Source organism: Paralichthys olivaceus, chromosome 3 (assembly GCF_024713975.1).
Source record: "Paralichthys olivaceus isolate ysfri-2021 chromosome 3, ASM2471397v2, whole genome shotgun sequence".
NCBI lineage: Eukaryota > Metazoa > Chordata > Actinopteri > Pleuronectiformes > Paralichthyidae > Paralichthys > Paralichthys olivaceus.
Window position 1 is genome coordinate 25,221,084 of NC_091095.1, and position 16,331 is coordinate 25,237,414.

At 39.4% G+C, this 16,331-nt stretch overlaps 2 protein-coding genes across 2 annotated transcripts in view; both read right to left on the reverse strand.

Moving 5' to 3' along the window:
• nfic (nuclear factor I/C) overlaps positions 1 to 4,073 on the reverse strand; it is a 59,310-nt gene extending 55,237 nt beyond the window's left edge. The window contains exon 1 of the mRNA XM_069522591.1: positions 3,823 to 4,073. Within this exon, the coding sequence (XP_069378692.1) occupies positions 3,823 to 3,918 (96 nt within the window). The 5' untranslated portion in view covers positions 3,919 to 4,073. The remainder of the gene's footprint in view (positions 1 to 3,822) is intronic.
• Positions 4,074 to 12,474: 8,401 nt separating this feature from the next.
• LOC109625565 (uncharacterized) lies at positions 12,475 to 16,282 on the reverse strand. Its single transcript, XM_020080832.2, has 3 exons — positions 16,159 to 16,282; positions 15,349 to 15,487; positions 12,475 to 13,020 (listed from the first exon to the last, which is right to left on the reverse strand). Exons 1-3 carry the CDS (start codon positions 16,220 to 16,222, stop codon positions 12,945 to 12,947), a joined length of 279 nt encoding a protein of 92 aa, XP_019936391.1. The 5' UTR covers positions 16,223 to 16,282; the 3' UTR covers positions 12,475 to 12,944.
• Between the last annotated feature and the right edge of the window lie 49 nt (positions 16,283 to 16,331).

A 16,331-nucleotide genomic window follows, 5' to 3' on the forward strand; every position in this document is an offset into this window, starting at 1 on the left:
CCAAGGGTGAGCAGATGACTCAGATAAGAGGGAAATATTTTTACTGTTTACTGCACTACATTTATTTGACAGATATAGTTTGTGGTAACTGATCATTTATGTTTTATGTTTACAAAATATATGATGAGTATATAGTCCTAAATATGAAGCACTATTATAGATTCATCAATCCAATTGTAGAGAAAATAGAAAAGAAAAGAACAAAATTTACTCCAAAGTAAAAACTTAAATTAGATGTGATTGTAATTATTATTAGTTTTCGAAGTTAAGTTTCAACAAGTTGTGTTTCTGTTTTTTTTAATGAAATCTTTTGTCTTTGGGCCAAAGAAATATTTAAATAGATACTAAAAAATAATTGAAAGGTTTTAACCAAATCATACGTGTGCATGTTTCTAATAATTCTCCTTTGCCTCTACCAAAGTTACATTTTCAGTGACTTTACTTAATGGAGTAGTTCTACTATATGTGGTGTGAATACTTCCTCTCCTACAAGCTGTGCAAACACTTCAACTCCTCTGTACATGACTTTCCACACATTAAAACAGACTGCTTGTGTTTCTGTTGCTCTTCAAACAAAAATAATGAGTTTTGGCGAGCAAAAAGCCTCCCTGCAGAAATGGGAACAGTTTAGACGATTAACAGAGGACAGTCAGACGGCTGAGCACACATGGCTTCTGTCCAATCTTCAGATCCCCTGTGACATTTACAGATTAACTGCACAGCTACAGTAAGAAAAAGAAACACTCACACAAGTAACACACTCGTGATTCATCTGCATTGATATCAGTGTAAACACACCTCAGATTTATCCAGCTCAAATTGATTCGTCCTCCACTCAAGTCTCTCAATGCCTCACAATGTAATACATTTGCTGCACTTGTTAAAGTCAAAATCAGCCTGTACTGACTTACAATATTGCTACTCCAGCTACTTCAGCTACTTCAGGTCCATCTGCCCACATAATAACTGTAACAATAACAAAGAAACGTGATCATGTCATCCATGGAGTTTGTCATCACACTGGTCTGTCGGTTTCAGAGCAAATGTTCAGATTTTACTTTTGGACGTCAGCGCTGCTCTAACATATTTATCTAACCATGAAGCTCTCTGGTCACCAGCCAAAATACTTCTACTAAATATAATGAACTGGCCTTTAGCCACCTCAATCCCAGCAAACAGCCTGCTGACCTGATGTCACAGCAGTAAGCCTTTAAAATAAATCACACTCCACCATTTTAAAACCATTTATCCATCTGCACTGTATCAACAACTATCTCCACAGTCCCATTTGTGTGGCCTTGGACTATAGTCACAACCTGCTTTATTAACTTGTTGTTTAAAGAGCACAAGCACATACTGCTGAATTCATCTGAGGTGCCATATTGCTGGATTGGTATCCTCTCTTACTTCACATAAACGTCTGGACTGGAAAATAGACCATCTAGCAAGCTCAATTTTATTCACTCTTGCAGAAATGTTTGACACCCCCTCCAGTTTTAACTAGAAAAGTCTATTTACTTTGGCAAAAAAGTAATAGTTAATAGATATAACAGAATGAATAAGAAATCAATAAAAAAAGGATTTGCATCATTGGTTTAATGTAACAGATTAAGCAATATCTTTGTTTCAGGAAACTGATATTAATTTCCAGAAATTTCTTTTAGCACCAACTGAAATAGTGGTGTCATTATATGATACTTTAAATTTTAGATGGAGCAGTTTCTATGGGTCATGTTTGTTTCTTTTCTTTTTCTTCATGCCGGTAATGAATAGCTTCTCTGGCTGTTTTTCCAGGATTTCCATTCCTCAGCCTTTCCCAGTGTATCTGTCTCTCTCTCTCTGTGACACCCCCCCCCCCCCCCCCCCCCCCCCCCCCCCCCCCCCCCCCCCCCAGCCTTCATTATAAAGATCACACTGCCCGCTGCCCTCCTACACATCATTTGCCACCCAGTGAGTTGTTTAAACTTAAATGGGACATGACTGGCATTATAGGGAGACAAAAATCCTGAACAGTTTTTGCTACTGCTTACTTCAATTATTTAGAAACAAAGTAAATACTAGAAATGACATGTTCCTGTTGTTTTCCTCTAAAGCTTGTGTTATTGCTGTGGTAACAATGTTGGAGTTGTGCAGTGTAAACAACACCCCACAGTTCAGTACTGCATCACAGCCCGGTTGATAGTCACTCCACACATCATAATTATACATATTGCACACACGAAAAAATAACATGAATTCAGCAAACAGCCATAAAAACACATCATGCCACATGTGAAACAATAAAGTCACCCATCCCACACACACGCGGTTGAAAATGATGCAGCATCAGATTTTCGCTGACTATTATTATTGTTATTTCTGAAAGGCTGCGATTCATTTTGCACTAGAACAGACAACTGACAGCAGAATCTCTTATCCATCGGAGCCTTGGAGACACAATGACAGTTCCACTGTTTACCAGAATCTTACAAAATGGGAATGATCAAGGCCTACACAGAGCTTGAAAAGACAAAGTAACTAAATCAGATTTTTTTAGTTTAATTTACTTTATTTCATATTTTATGAAATCATTAGACAATATATCAATCAGTAACTTCATCAATGCTTTTGTGTTGCTGAGATCTCAAATTCTGCAGTACTGCTAAAAAGGAGCCCAAGGGTGAGCAGATGAATCAAAAAGATCAGTGTGTGGCTAGTGATTAACTTGATTAGTAAGTTGCCATGTTTTGCCATCAAAATGCTGACCAGACGTACAAAAATCTAAACAAAAAGAAAACTTTGTTTTCATAAAGATTTTTTCAGATAGAACATGTGGTAAATGTATAGTGTGACTGAAAATCTGAAGTTGAATATGTGTTCTCGGAAGCAGAAATTAAAGCCCATGTGAGCCAAGTGTTTGGGCTTGAGTGAAAACATTTTCCGTCATTTCAAAGCTTTGTGACTGTTTTATAAAATGATAGAGTGGAGAGGAACAAGAAAAGAAACTGGAGGAGAACTGGAACTAAAAGAACTTCAGTTCCTTAATTGTTAATGGTTAGAATCAGTCAGATTCTGAGGTGTCAAACCAACACTCAACACACACACTCCATGCGCACATGGGTGTGTGTGGTCTTAGCTAGAGCAATGCACAGTATGTTCCATGTTACAAGTGGGGAAAATTATTTTTTTTTAAACTAGCTGTTTTCAGACATGAACTAAACTCCAGAGATCCTCCACATTCTCCGTCCAGAGGAGCCCATGTGAGAAGACAGCAGGAGATCCTCTGCAGGATTCATCGTGATAAAGCACTCATGTTGAGGATGTTTCCAACATGTGACAGACACTCAGGATGAAAAAGCGGTACACGTAAGACACCAACAAAGATGTCAGGAGAGCTTTTGTGGATAAGAGCTGATGCCAAATTCTCTAAACTTCCTGTGGTGGGCTGTACTGCACCGTGATTACTATCTAGAGGGATGGTAGAGGCTGGGCAAGGACTAGCTGTTTAGAATGCTAACTTTAATAGAAGCAATGAAATGATAGAAACTGAAAGCCGACAGCTTTTCGGGAGTAAAGAAATGAAGGATGTAACCAGCAAATGCTAATTAGAAAAACGTACACACAGTCACTGAAAGCTACAAAGAGCTGCAACCTGTGCTGATGATACTCAGTGTGCTCATCAGTACTGCTCTCCCAGGCACACACCGTATTTCATACAATCAATAATGCGTGGTCAGCAATCTAATGAAAATACACAATATATACAACCATAGATGTTTTTTCTATGGTAAGTATATAAGATCATTGAACCAGGTTACTTTATGGCCCTTGATGGGGACTCACCATCCACCACGTCTTGGCAGTGACATCATAACACAGTTGCCATTTCACCGAGCTGTCTGCCTCACCACAGCCTCCTGGTGTAGCTGACATCGACATGAAAGCAGAGGGGAACCGTCAAAATGTCAAACCACCATGGCTTTGGATTGAACAGAGGATCGGTGGTGGATCCAAGGATTTTCGTAATGATACGATGTTTTGAATTTTACAGCTTTTCCCAGAATTTGCTGGCAGTTTTTCCGGTTTGTTGGAGAGAATCTGTTTCTGTCCTTTTTGAGTTCAGTTCCAGTCCCTGTAAATCCCTATCGTTGTTTGGCTCTGGTTCCTGACGATGGACTTTAGAGGTGGGTCTTGCCTCCAAAGGGAACAGAAAGTTCATTTGTTCAGTTTCAGAAACTCACAAAACTCATTCAAAGTGGTTTCAAACACAGAGCTTACTCGAACTACAGGGCCATCCTGTCAGATCCAACACGTCACTCCACAGCCTCGGGTCAATCAGGCAAGTCTTTTTGTTGTATAAGATTCATACAGCTGATAAAATATCATGCAAAAAATCCACACAATGTTGGGCTTCAGTTAATAAGGTCTCTTCTGATAGTCCAAGCATATACATCTGAAACATTTCTTCACATCATCTTGGGGTAAAATAGAATTATTTGAAATAATAAAAATTAGCCTTGGTTCTCTGTGAGTCCTGAACTAATTCCACTGTAGTTTCTCCAGCTCCAGTCAGCACCTGTCTAAGTTCAGCAGTCTTTACGGAGGAGCTCCCAGTCAAAAATGCCCAATCAACTTCCAGTCCATCTGCAAAAAAAGCTCCAACCAGCCACCAACAAAACCAACCAACCAACCAACCACCAAGCCTGCCGCCCCTTTCTTGATTCCACTGAGTGGGCCGTCACTTTGAAGAGGCGGATTAGGTACTGGTAGGCACACACACACACACACACACACATCAAATGCTTCTTAACAGCTGTCTAAATACACTTGAATGCAAAATGTTTATTTTCTATTGACTTTTATCATATATGGTTAAAAAACCAGAAAGGTCAAAACTGTGTCTATCATGACTTGGTCTGTCTGTGTTCCTTCACTGTGACTCAGTGCCCATTTTAAAATAACGACATTGACCTTTCTCTTTTTTTTCTCTTACTCACTGTCTCTCCCTCTTTCCATTTTCCTCACACCCTCTGAACAAAAAAGGTTCTGCAGGGGACCTCAAGCATTCCTTTGACTTTGGACCATCGCAGAACCAATCAGAGTGCCATGAGGAACCCATATTCAGATTTCAGATTTCTATTTTATGAGAGCCATGTTCAGATTATCCCCGATTCCTGCTGTAAATATCCCTCTAAAGATTAAAGATCAATCTTTACCTTTAGTACTTTTGAATAATTAGCATTCTGAATTCCTTTTTAAGAGTGGCTCAGTGAGCTGCTATCCATAGTTTAATAAATGCTTACTTTGTAACTTTGTACCTTGTTTGTTTATCATGTACTCAAGCAGAAAAGTAAAAATGACAATGTGTGGTTTTACATCGTATTACGTGGTTTAACTATTTGTTAACAAGCCACAGTTCCCATTTATCCATTATCTGCTGTGTCTCTGCTGGTTGCCTGGCAACAAGAGTCACATTACACTGTTTTTATGCGAAGCTAAGCTAATGGCCTCCTGGCTTCATGTATATATATATATATATATCAACAAGCTAGAACTGTCACTGATTGAGTTAATTTGACAGTACTCTTAGAACTACCATGGTAACTACGAGCATTGTGAGATTTTTTTTTTCAGTGTGATCAAAACTAATGTTGTTAGTTTAACAGTAACTAACTTAATGGAGACTTATTGTGCTTTTTCAGGTTTTACCTTTCCTCTAGTGTGTTATATAGGGTTTTTGTGCATGTAAAAAGTCTACAAAGTAAAAAAATAAATACATAAATGAAATGTCCATAGTAAAAGGAGCTCCCCCCACAGAAAACGCTGCTGCTGAAGCTCCTGAAACGCCTCACCAGTTGTCCAGCTGATGCTTCTTGGATGTCATGATGTCACATGACAATGCTTGCCTTGTAGTTTATCGAGAAAGCCTCCTACTAAAGCCAGGTATAAGCAAGAGGTGAGGGTTGGATTTCCTGTGTTGGTGCTGTGCTTCTTGCGGTGGGCTCTTTGCTTGATCTGTGATCATGCGCTGGGTCTTACTTCAGAATCGTTCCTTGTCATTAGAGAGTCCTCCTTCAACAGTTCTACAGTATACTGGCACTTATTGTATTGTTTGTGTACTGAACATTGTGTGCAGAGCTTTTTCTAACAGTCCATGTTGCAGATTGAAGTTAGAAAACTTTGTGTTCATTCCACCTGGTTTATCTGCAATGAAGATGCTATGGTCAATGTCTTTCATAACATGAAACTGAATTTGCTTTATTGCTGTTCATGTGGGTGGCTTATGTATAACTTACAATTATTAACTGAACTGCTATTATATTTTATATACATTGCATGTAGCCTATTTCAGAAATCTGTTAAGCAATTGACACTCTCTTCAGAAAAGTTCACAACTTTTCAAAATAAAAGCTCTATAATTCAGCTAGATTTACAGCATTGCAGTTACAAAATATATGTTGTGCTTTTTCTTTGAAAACTAATTGCTAAAGAGGATTCTATGAATAATGTTGTCTTGACTGAGGTCAGCTCCCATGACTCCCCTGAATGTCTGTGTCAGTCTAATATGGTGAAATAATAAAAGAGGATGTAGAATAAGTTCTAACCACATTAAATTCGGTACTGCACTTTCTTGGGCCATTTAAAATTGACATGCCAAGTGTGGGGCTGATTAGATGAACGGTTCCCAAGATATGAGTTCCACATACAGACAGAAAGACAAACAGATGTTTGTGGAATTAGTAGGTAGATGTGCTGGAAGTGGTTTATCAATCACAACAGAGTAGGCTAGCTGGCCAATCAGAGCAGACTTGGCTTTATCAAGAGGGAGACTAATTGTTGCCAGTGGGTTACAGTTATTTTAAACTTTTAACAATGAACTTTGTGAGTATTGCTGGGGTTTAGAATATTTATGAGGACAACTGCTGAAGGAACTAAACTAATGATTGAACTAATTACAAAAGTTAAGTTTCTATTCATTATAAGAATTAAAAATATCAGAGCCGTTAATACCAGAAGCTGGCACCCATAGATTAGTTTGCATGATATATATTTATAATTAATACTAGACAATAGCTAAAAATGTATAGCTACTAGCATTGTTGCTTGCTTTCCAACCTAAAAAACAAATACATTGTGCTACCAGCTTTTGTAGGAGCAGCCTGTCATGACTGACCGCAACCACGCTGTAATTCATTAAAAGCACAATTTTTAGTCTACCATTTATCTACCTTCTATTTTTGAGTCTATGGCTCAGTATAACCAACTCAGTCCTCCCAAGAAAAATGCCTTAATACCATGTTTATGTTAAACTGACCTTTAGCAGCTGTATAAATTATGACTCTTGCCTATCAGGAAAAAAATAAGTGGCAGTGAATTGCTGTTGTAGAGCTCAGGGTTGGTGGACGGGTCAGGTAGTTATTTTAACCTAAACCACAATCATTCCCGAAACTTATCCAAGTACATTCTGTGTCTAAATCTAACCAATCCTTAACCTGTCACAACTGAGGTTTGGAACAGAGGCAGCAAGGACCTAAATGCAGTCAGACAGATGCCATGTGGCTTCATCTTCTACTTTGTTCGATTTATTGGCGGGTGGCAACCACCGTCAAGGTGCATTACCGCCATCTGCTCATGAAGTGGCTTTTTTATAAGACAAACTTATAAAAGCTCATGCTTTGGTAAGCAAGCTATGATTAAGATGCCACAAACTCAGCAATGGCATCTTCATCTAAGGTTTTAAAGTGCTCTTGCAGATAGAGTCAGAGCTGCATGCTTTTTTGGCAGAGGGATAGAAGACTCTTTATGGAAAATGTCCATCACATCTCAGACTCAGGTGTCATCATACTGTCATAACTGAAGTTCAGACCACAAGCACGGAAGACCCAAAAACAGACAGACAGATGCAATAAAGTAGCTACATTAGAAAATGAGGTGACAGGCAGGTTTAGGAACAAGTTACAGGCAGGTTGGCGAGAAAAGAAGTCTTCATCATGAGTGGCTTGAAAACAGAAAGTCCAGATAACAAAAGGAAATTCAGAGAACACAGAACTTTCTGTCAAACTGGCTGTGGAACCGCTTGCTTTTCATTTCAGTGCCCATGTTAACAAATTAGAGCAGCAACACTGCCCGTGATTCAGCCTCGGAAGCCGCACTGCTCTTCTAGAGATTTACGGTCTCACCTATTTTTTTCTGCATACTGCTCACAGTTCACAGCAGAATAAGACAGTGTTGGCAACACTTCTTGTACCAGTTTCAAAGTAAAAGCGTTTCTTTTGACTGAATCCATTCATTTGTTTTAACAAGGTTTTGTTTGTTATTGCAAGACCGGTAGATGCACAGCACACAGTAGTGTCCTGGCATTTAGTTAGAGTACATAATCCGATTTTGGTTCAAGGAAATACAATAGTTATACTAGCAGTTCTGCTGCAGAACTGAAGCAGACACATTGCCAGTGTGAAACACGGTTCAGCTGTTCCGGCTACGCACTGCAGCCAGTGTGGCCTAGTATAAGAGGTGATTTGGGGGTTTGGAAATATGCAGGGTAATGGGAATAATCGAAATGGGTGTAGGTGGGCAAGGCAGTCTGGTGATAGAGATTATGAGACTGGTGAGCAGGCGGATCTAGGACATGGAGGAAATCTGAGGACGTCTTTTGGATGACAATTGGATGGATAGAGGAAGGAGACGTAAACAGAATGAACAAAAATAAACATGTTTGTCACAAGGAGGGGTGATCGAACCCTTGGTGGCAGATCAGAAAATAATACAATAATTGTAATAGTTTTATTGGTTTTACAAGGCACTGCCAACTATGTAGTCCAAAATACTGATATGAGACTAGATAACTATTCAAATTGTAATCTCTGGCTTCCCAATTATTTGTAAATCGACTCCATTTACAGTGCCACTACCCTCAAAACAGAACCCTTACAAAGAGGACCAATGGTTTTTCAGGGTGTGGTGACAGTGTGGTCAAGTTAGTGTCTATGTCAGCCCACAGAGTTAGAGCCTCACAGCTGAGGGCCTGAGGTCTGTGGATCAGAAAAACCACAGCCCACTATGGAGAAGGTCAAGACTCCTAAACCAAATGTCTCACTGCTGTTTTAGGCTCCTCTTTAACTGGCATCATTATTTATGGTTGCATTGCTATTCATTGTTCTTCTCAGTGGATTTTTATATTATACCTAGAGCTGGAGGAGAGGAGAGGGTTGAAACTTGCTGAAGGGTTATCAATGTGGAACCCCCCCCCCCCCCCCCACACACACACACACACACACACACAGACACACGTACATAAACACAAGTCTTGTAATTAGTATTTCAGTCAACTCCAGGCTCCCACCCCCTCATTTAATTTGCCAATTAACCTCCCTCAGAGGTGTAAACATCCAGCCAATCAGGCTTAAACACAGGAGCTCTGAGCCAATCACAGTGTTGGTCCAGAAGAACAACAGGAGGTAAAGAGAAAATTACAGGACAGAATACACACACACACACATACACACTCCATAACCCAAACCCCTGAGCAGAGCCACAGAGCAGAAATGACGGTTTTCCACTCTGTGGTCTCAAAATCTGCTTTACTCTGCTGCCCTCTCAACATACATACAATTCTATAAAAACTGCCTGCATAAAAACATATTATCAAATAGCTGAGATCATATGATGTGTGTTTAACATGACATTGACTTATGAATCATTTCTTTACCATATATACATTTGGTTTCAGTATGAATAAATTGGATTCATTCATTGGGTAATGTAAAAATGGAATTCAGATTGTTGATCGTTTTGGCCATGATTGTCTTTGTCTACTTTGTAAGCTATGCAGCCAAGTGATCAATCATGGTCATCTACCACGGTTAACATTGAGACAGCTTTACAACACTGCATATGTATAAGCGTACTTACCAATATCACTTTGTCCCACTGCAGTCAAGGAATGTATACTGGGACAGTTTGTGCTCTGTACATTCAGTTTGAAATAAAAGATTGGATAAGACATTTAAGTGCCAAGTCTCTGCTTTATTTAAATAGCTTTATCTGAGCAGGACCAAGGCACATGTGATCCCTGTTACCATTCAGGGGCTCTCTGTGGACATTGTTGAATCTTTCGAGTACCTGGTCGTGTCTGTTGACAATAATCTGGATTAGACCAAGAACACTGACGATGTCAACAAGAAGGGCCAGAGCTGTCTCTACATCCTGAGGAGGTGGTGGTCCTTCAACATCTGTAGGATGATGCTGAGCTTCTATGAGTCTGTGGCAGCTTTTGCTATATCCTGTGTGCTGTTGTATGCTGGGGAAGTAGGTTGCGGATAGCTGAAGCCAAGAGGCTCAAGAAACTAAATGGGAAGGCAGAGGAAGTATATCTGACTCTGATTCTGAATTACATTGATATAAAGAGAACTTTGTGGGCGATACAGTGCTTTACACACTGACTGCAAATGATTTTACACAATATTGTCTTTGATCATTTTTTGGGACTTCATGTCCCTCCAATTACTTTTGAACCCCAAACATTTGTGCACATTTATGCATTTTTAAATAAATATTTTTAAAGGGAAAAATGTCAAACTACCAATGGTCTTGGCTGTACATCAATACCTGTACAGTCAAGAGCGCCTTACTCCTCCAAGACCACTGCAAACAGCTCCCCAGGTTACAGCAAGAGGTAGCAAGTAAGTGATAGAGATAATATATAGTGTGGTAATATATAGTACAGCTCAACTTTACATTTGTGAAGTCAACGACCTTTTTATTTTTTAATTTAATGATAATAAAAACTAGAAGGGCACTGGAAAAGTGCGTACTTCTGTCAAGGTGAATACACTATCCCACCATGTTAAACAATGTGACAAAGAAAATCATCTGTCAACAGTTAATCCCAGTCCACAACAAAATGTGTCAGGTTCTTCTTTGGGTCGTGCCCCACTCCTTCACAAATTTCATGGAAATCAGTTCAGTCATTTTTTAGTAATTTTCCTGAAAGACAAAACATAATTTCCTTGGTGGAGTTAATACATTTTTGACTGTATAAAGAGGTAATAAATATATATATATATATAAATGACAGGAGAAAAGAACATATTTGAAAAATGTTTTTTATTGGCAGGTCGGAAAAGAAGATAACACAACAACAAAACACAAGACTCTACACAATTAGACACACAAGTCACACAATATTGGTGGTCCCATTCAGAAGCTACCTTCACTAACAGCTGAATGATGCATCTTTCCATGCCTGAACAATGAAGGATCCAACAGATGGATCTTTCCTGGGTCAACCTATCTCAGGATTAATTTTATGATGGTGATGAAGCCAACTAACTATAGTTCTTAGGGTTGTGCAGCCGCTCAAAGTCACTGTGATGCAACATTAAGGGAGGGACAAGCTGCTGATGTGAATAGGAAACTGACTTTTGCAGACATCAATTACATACTGTACATGTTTTTTATATTGGGTAGTCCTAATCATACTGATGTGTGTTCAAGCATTCATAACTGGTGAACCTTTAAAGGAGATAAAAAGAATTTTAAAAAAATGTTTTACAGCAGTTTCTTGTAATGATTGTGTGCAGCAATAGGGATTTGGTGGCCAGTGGGTGTCACATGACCTGCAATAGTGACTGTTACCTCAGCCCAGTGCTGCTCATTGAGTACAGTAGCACAGTTTCATGTTTACACAGGCAACCCCTCTAAGACTGGGCCTCACCGCCAGCCTCCTTATTATGTCAGGTTATTGTGCTTTGGTGCTGAAAATATCCATATTTTAAAAAATAACAGATCAAATTCAAACCAGCTACACAATGAACTTGGGGCTCCTCTGGACCTCCGAGGGTAGCTGGTGTTTGTTTAGCTGGCAATCCAAAAAGTCATAGTTTGCATGAAGAAAATGAGTAAGTGACAATGCTTTACCACCAAGTATGGTGGTAGATACCTGTCTATCTTTAAAAACCCTGGTTAGATAGTCATGTGTAGAAAAAAATACAAATAAAATGATAACAACAAAAAATAAACTAAGATTAACTTTATTAGTCCATCACAGTATGTTTCATGATCCCAGGTTTAATATCATGGAAAGAGGGACACATCAGGAGCAAGATTGAACTAATACACTAATGTCAACAAAACCAATAACAATTAAAATAACACTTATTAATATGTACCTTAAATAAGTCACTTTTCTGAACAGCTCTTTGTAGCGCTGTGATATAAAGGTAGCAGATAAGACTCTGTTGTTTATCTGTGTTATGGGCACCTCTGGTGGTGACAGAAAACTAGAGCAGCTCATTCATGTGATGTGCAGTACAGAATCAGGACCAGCAGCTTTCACTAAGTGAAAGACTCAAACACGAGAGTCAATGTATGTCATGTGTGCATCATTACTGAAAAATGCTGATATTCTAAATGTCCTTAGCAACGTTTGATACATTTACTCAAGATTCAGTCTGACTTAGAGGGAATGTTTAGAAACTTTTAGATCTACTAAAATTTGAAATGAACAGCATGAGTTTATATGCATGGATACACTGTTGGGTTTGATACAATGCAGAGGTCAATAGGTTACATTTTTCCAAAAGCACTGGCTCACTCACTCAGAAGGTTGCGGTTTAGACAATGGATTGAAATGATTATGGTCTGCGGTTTGGGTGTAAGCCTTGAGATGGTTGTCATTTATGACAGTTGACAGGAACAGAAGCTTTTTTAAATGTGTATTTCTGTATGTTTTTGTTTGTCGGTATTTCAGTAAAAACTTTCAGCACAAAAAAAGACAGATGAGGGAATGAACACAACACAGTCCACTTCATATAATGCAATTAAAACACCAGACATTGCTAATGGCTCTCACTGAACATGATTGGGCATATTCATTACAATGTTTTCACAACATTACAGTGCTATTCTTCAGTGGGAGGAGCACTGATAGACACAGGGGAGCAGGTGACTCTGATTTGATTTTTTCACAAACTGGTTTGTTTAGTATTGCCTCCTTCAAGCTCTAAAGTCTTGTTATATTCCCATCCGTCTGTCACCTTCCTGCAACACAAGACAGCAACAAGGAGACAGGTTAGAGTTTTACTTTTCACGTGTTTCATCTGAAATAGTCAAGGAGTGATGAGGGAAAATATGCAAGACAATAATGGATATTCAACTTATTGGGCATGATTTGAAATGACGTGTCTACATAAGGTCTCACAGCTGACATATCAGAGCAAAAAGAAAGTAAAAGACTGAATGAGGGCACATATTATGAGGAAGGCTTCAAACATCTGCCACATTGAAGGTCACACAGAGATCATTGGCCTCTGTGATTCTTAAATTCATGAAGTCTGAAACAACCAGGATTCTTCCTATAGAGCTGGCCAAACCAAAATGACCTATCAGGGGATAAGGACTTTGTGAGAGAGGTGACTAAGTAACTGATGCTCACTATGGCTATAAGCTCCAGTGATGCTTTGAGAAAAACTTCCAGAAGGACTAACGTCACTGCAACTTTATGGCTTCTTATCATCATGTCAGGACTTAACAACACACTGCTTATCACCTGCATGATACCATCCCCCCAGTGAAGCATGGTGGTGGCAGCATCACAGTGGGAGGTGTTTTCAACAGGGACACTAACGGGTGAGGGAAAGCTGATTTGAGCCAAGTACGGACAACAGAGATATTCTTAATGACAGCCTGGTTGCTAAGGACAGGGCCAAAGGTTCACCGTCCAACACAACATGACCCTTTATGCACACAGCCAAGATAACACAGGAGTGGCCTGGGAACAACTCTGTATGGCTGTAACCTGGGGCCTTTGCTTGTGTTTGAGTTCTATTGGATTGAAGGATCTGCACTAATATCAGAATTCCAGTTGTACTGTACTTCACTTCCACATTGAAGTGCTTGTACTCTATGTGAGGATTTTCAATTTGTGCCACTTCATACTTCCACTCTGTTACATATCAAAGCAAAGGAAATATCATACTTTTTACTACACTACATTTATAAGACAGTTTTGATTAGAAGTTACTGTTAATATGAAGAATTTACACACATGTGACAAGCTTTTCACACAAATATGAAATCAGGGGTCTCTTATCCTTTTGGCTGCTGGCATGTCTGTCAGTCAACAACACCACCAAATAATGATCTTCCCTCTAAACTTCTCACATGGTTTTATTTTAATACAGATTTAAATGATCAAGTGTAGTCACTGAAAGCCACAAGCTATTAGCGGCAACCTGTGCTGTTGCTTCTCAGCGTGCTCATACTAGAATGCCTTTATTTTCCAAATCTTAGAATTTTAATATCCAAAAATTGCAGAAGAAAGGATGTGTTTGCACTGGAAGCAAAACAAGAGTTAACACTGGCATTACTTTCCACCTCTGAAGGATTTTTCATGCAGGAATTACTAATAATGGACTATGTTTACATTCATGTAGGTTCTTTTAATTAAGTAAAGTAATAGATCACCTGACCCAAAATACAAAGTTGAAACAGGTAGGAAGCATGACATGAATGTTGTATGCCTCTATGTGTTGATTAATATGTGACATCAGTGAACCAGCTAAGTAAAGGATTCACTCCCAACTGCTGTGGACAGTTGCTTTGCTGCAGGTTAAAGTTAAGGAGAGGTTTGTTGTTGAATGAGTCCCATGGTCTTTGACACATCACTGTTAATCAGAAGCTACAGTCACATTGAGCTGGCAGTTAGGTGCTGCAGAAGTGTGAACCAAATATAAGTGTGAACCTATTCTGGTTGATACACTGTCATTTTAATACCAGATTCTGTACAGCCACTGAAAAGCAAACATATTTCCTTTTCTCCTTAGCATAGTGGGTTGTGCCAGCCCCCCATGTATAGAGGCTACAGTCCTCACTGCAGTGGGCCCCAGTTTGAATCCCACATCAGACAGCCCTTTATGTCATTTCCCCTCTATCTGCCCCCTGCTTCCTGTCTCTCTTCACCTGTCCTGTCCATTAAAGGCATTAAAGCCCAAAAAATATACTTTAAAAAAAATGCATCCACATGTGTTATGTTATGAAAAGTGAATTGTGTGTGTGTGTGTGTGTGTGTGTTTGTTTGTTTGTACAGCTATCTTTGTGAGGACCAGTTAACCTATGGAGTGAGGACATTTTTGCCAAAGTGAGGACACTTTCGTTGGTCCTTACTTTGTGACCCCCCTTAAATGGACTGTTTGGGGGTCAAGACCTGGTTCTAGGGTTAGAATTAGGTTTAGGTTAGGTTAAGGGTTAGGGTTAGGCATTTGGTTTGGATGTTAGGGTAAGGGGCTGGGGTATGCATTATGCCAATGAATGTCCTGACTGAGATAGCTGTACAAACGTGTGTGTGTGTGTGTGTGCATGTGCACTGACCTGTTCTTGAGTAGTCTGCGAACAATCAGGATGGTGAAAACAATGAAGAGGAAGCCAACCACAGCCGACAGACCAACCAGCCAGGGCTGAAGAGTCACTGACTGGGATCCTGCTGCTGCTTTCATGGCACGCCGCACACCTGAATGCACACACACACACACACACACATGTTCTGAAAGACATATTGGAACGATCTAATATTGCAGAGTGTTGGGGCCTAAACCTGCTCTTTACCACTCACTTTCTTTGCTCATGGCATGTGCCCAGGCAAATTAATAAAGTCCAATCATAAAAAGTAAGATAAGTGCTATGACTCATTTTAAAACTGATTTGTGGTACAATTAAGTGGGAACTGATTAGTGTAGCTGATAGCCAATGACAATGATGAGTGCACTGCCATATCTGTTTTTTTATCCTGCAGCATGTGATCTGCTTGTTTGTGCTGAGATTTCTTTTTAATTTATTTTCAGTTATAATGAGCCATTATGGAGACAAAAAATAGGATAATGTGACAAGCTTAAGGTTGTGATGAACAGGTGAGTTCTTCATCTTGGGACACAAATTTTGCTATTAAATCTCAGCTCCAAGAGAGCTGAGATTTTACAAGACTAAGTTTACAAGACTAAGAAAAAAAAAGTGTGCATAAAGTCAAAATATTCAGCAGAAAAGTTGTAATTTACAAAACAATATTGAAAGTTATAACATAGAATTACATAATTTTGCCTTAATGAAAATCACAATGGGACTTATATAAACTTGTGACTCCATATCATTACATTTGGAAAGATGAGAAAAAAATTAACGCTTTACCCTGTTCAGCCGAGCAGCCGGCAACAGACAGCAGCACAAACAGCCCAAGGAAAGACACATCCATCCTGAATATAACACACCAAGCTGACTCAACATACAGGTAGTACAGCAGGACTGGACCTACGCATACACACCACAGACACGCCTAACTCTACCCGCGGTCAAAGTTCACA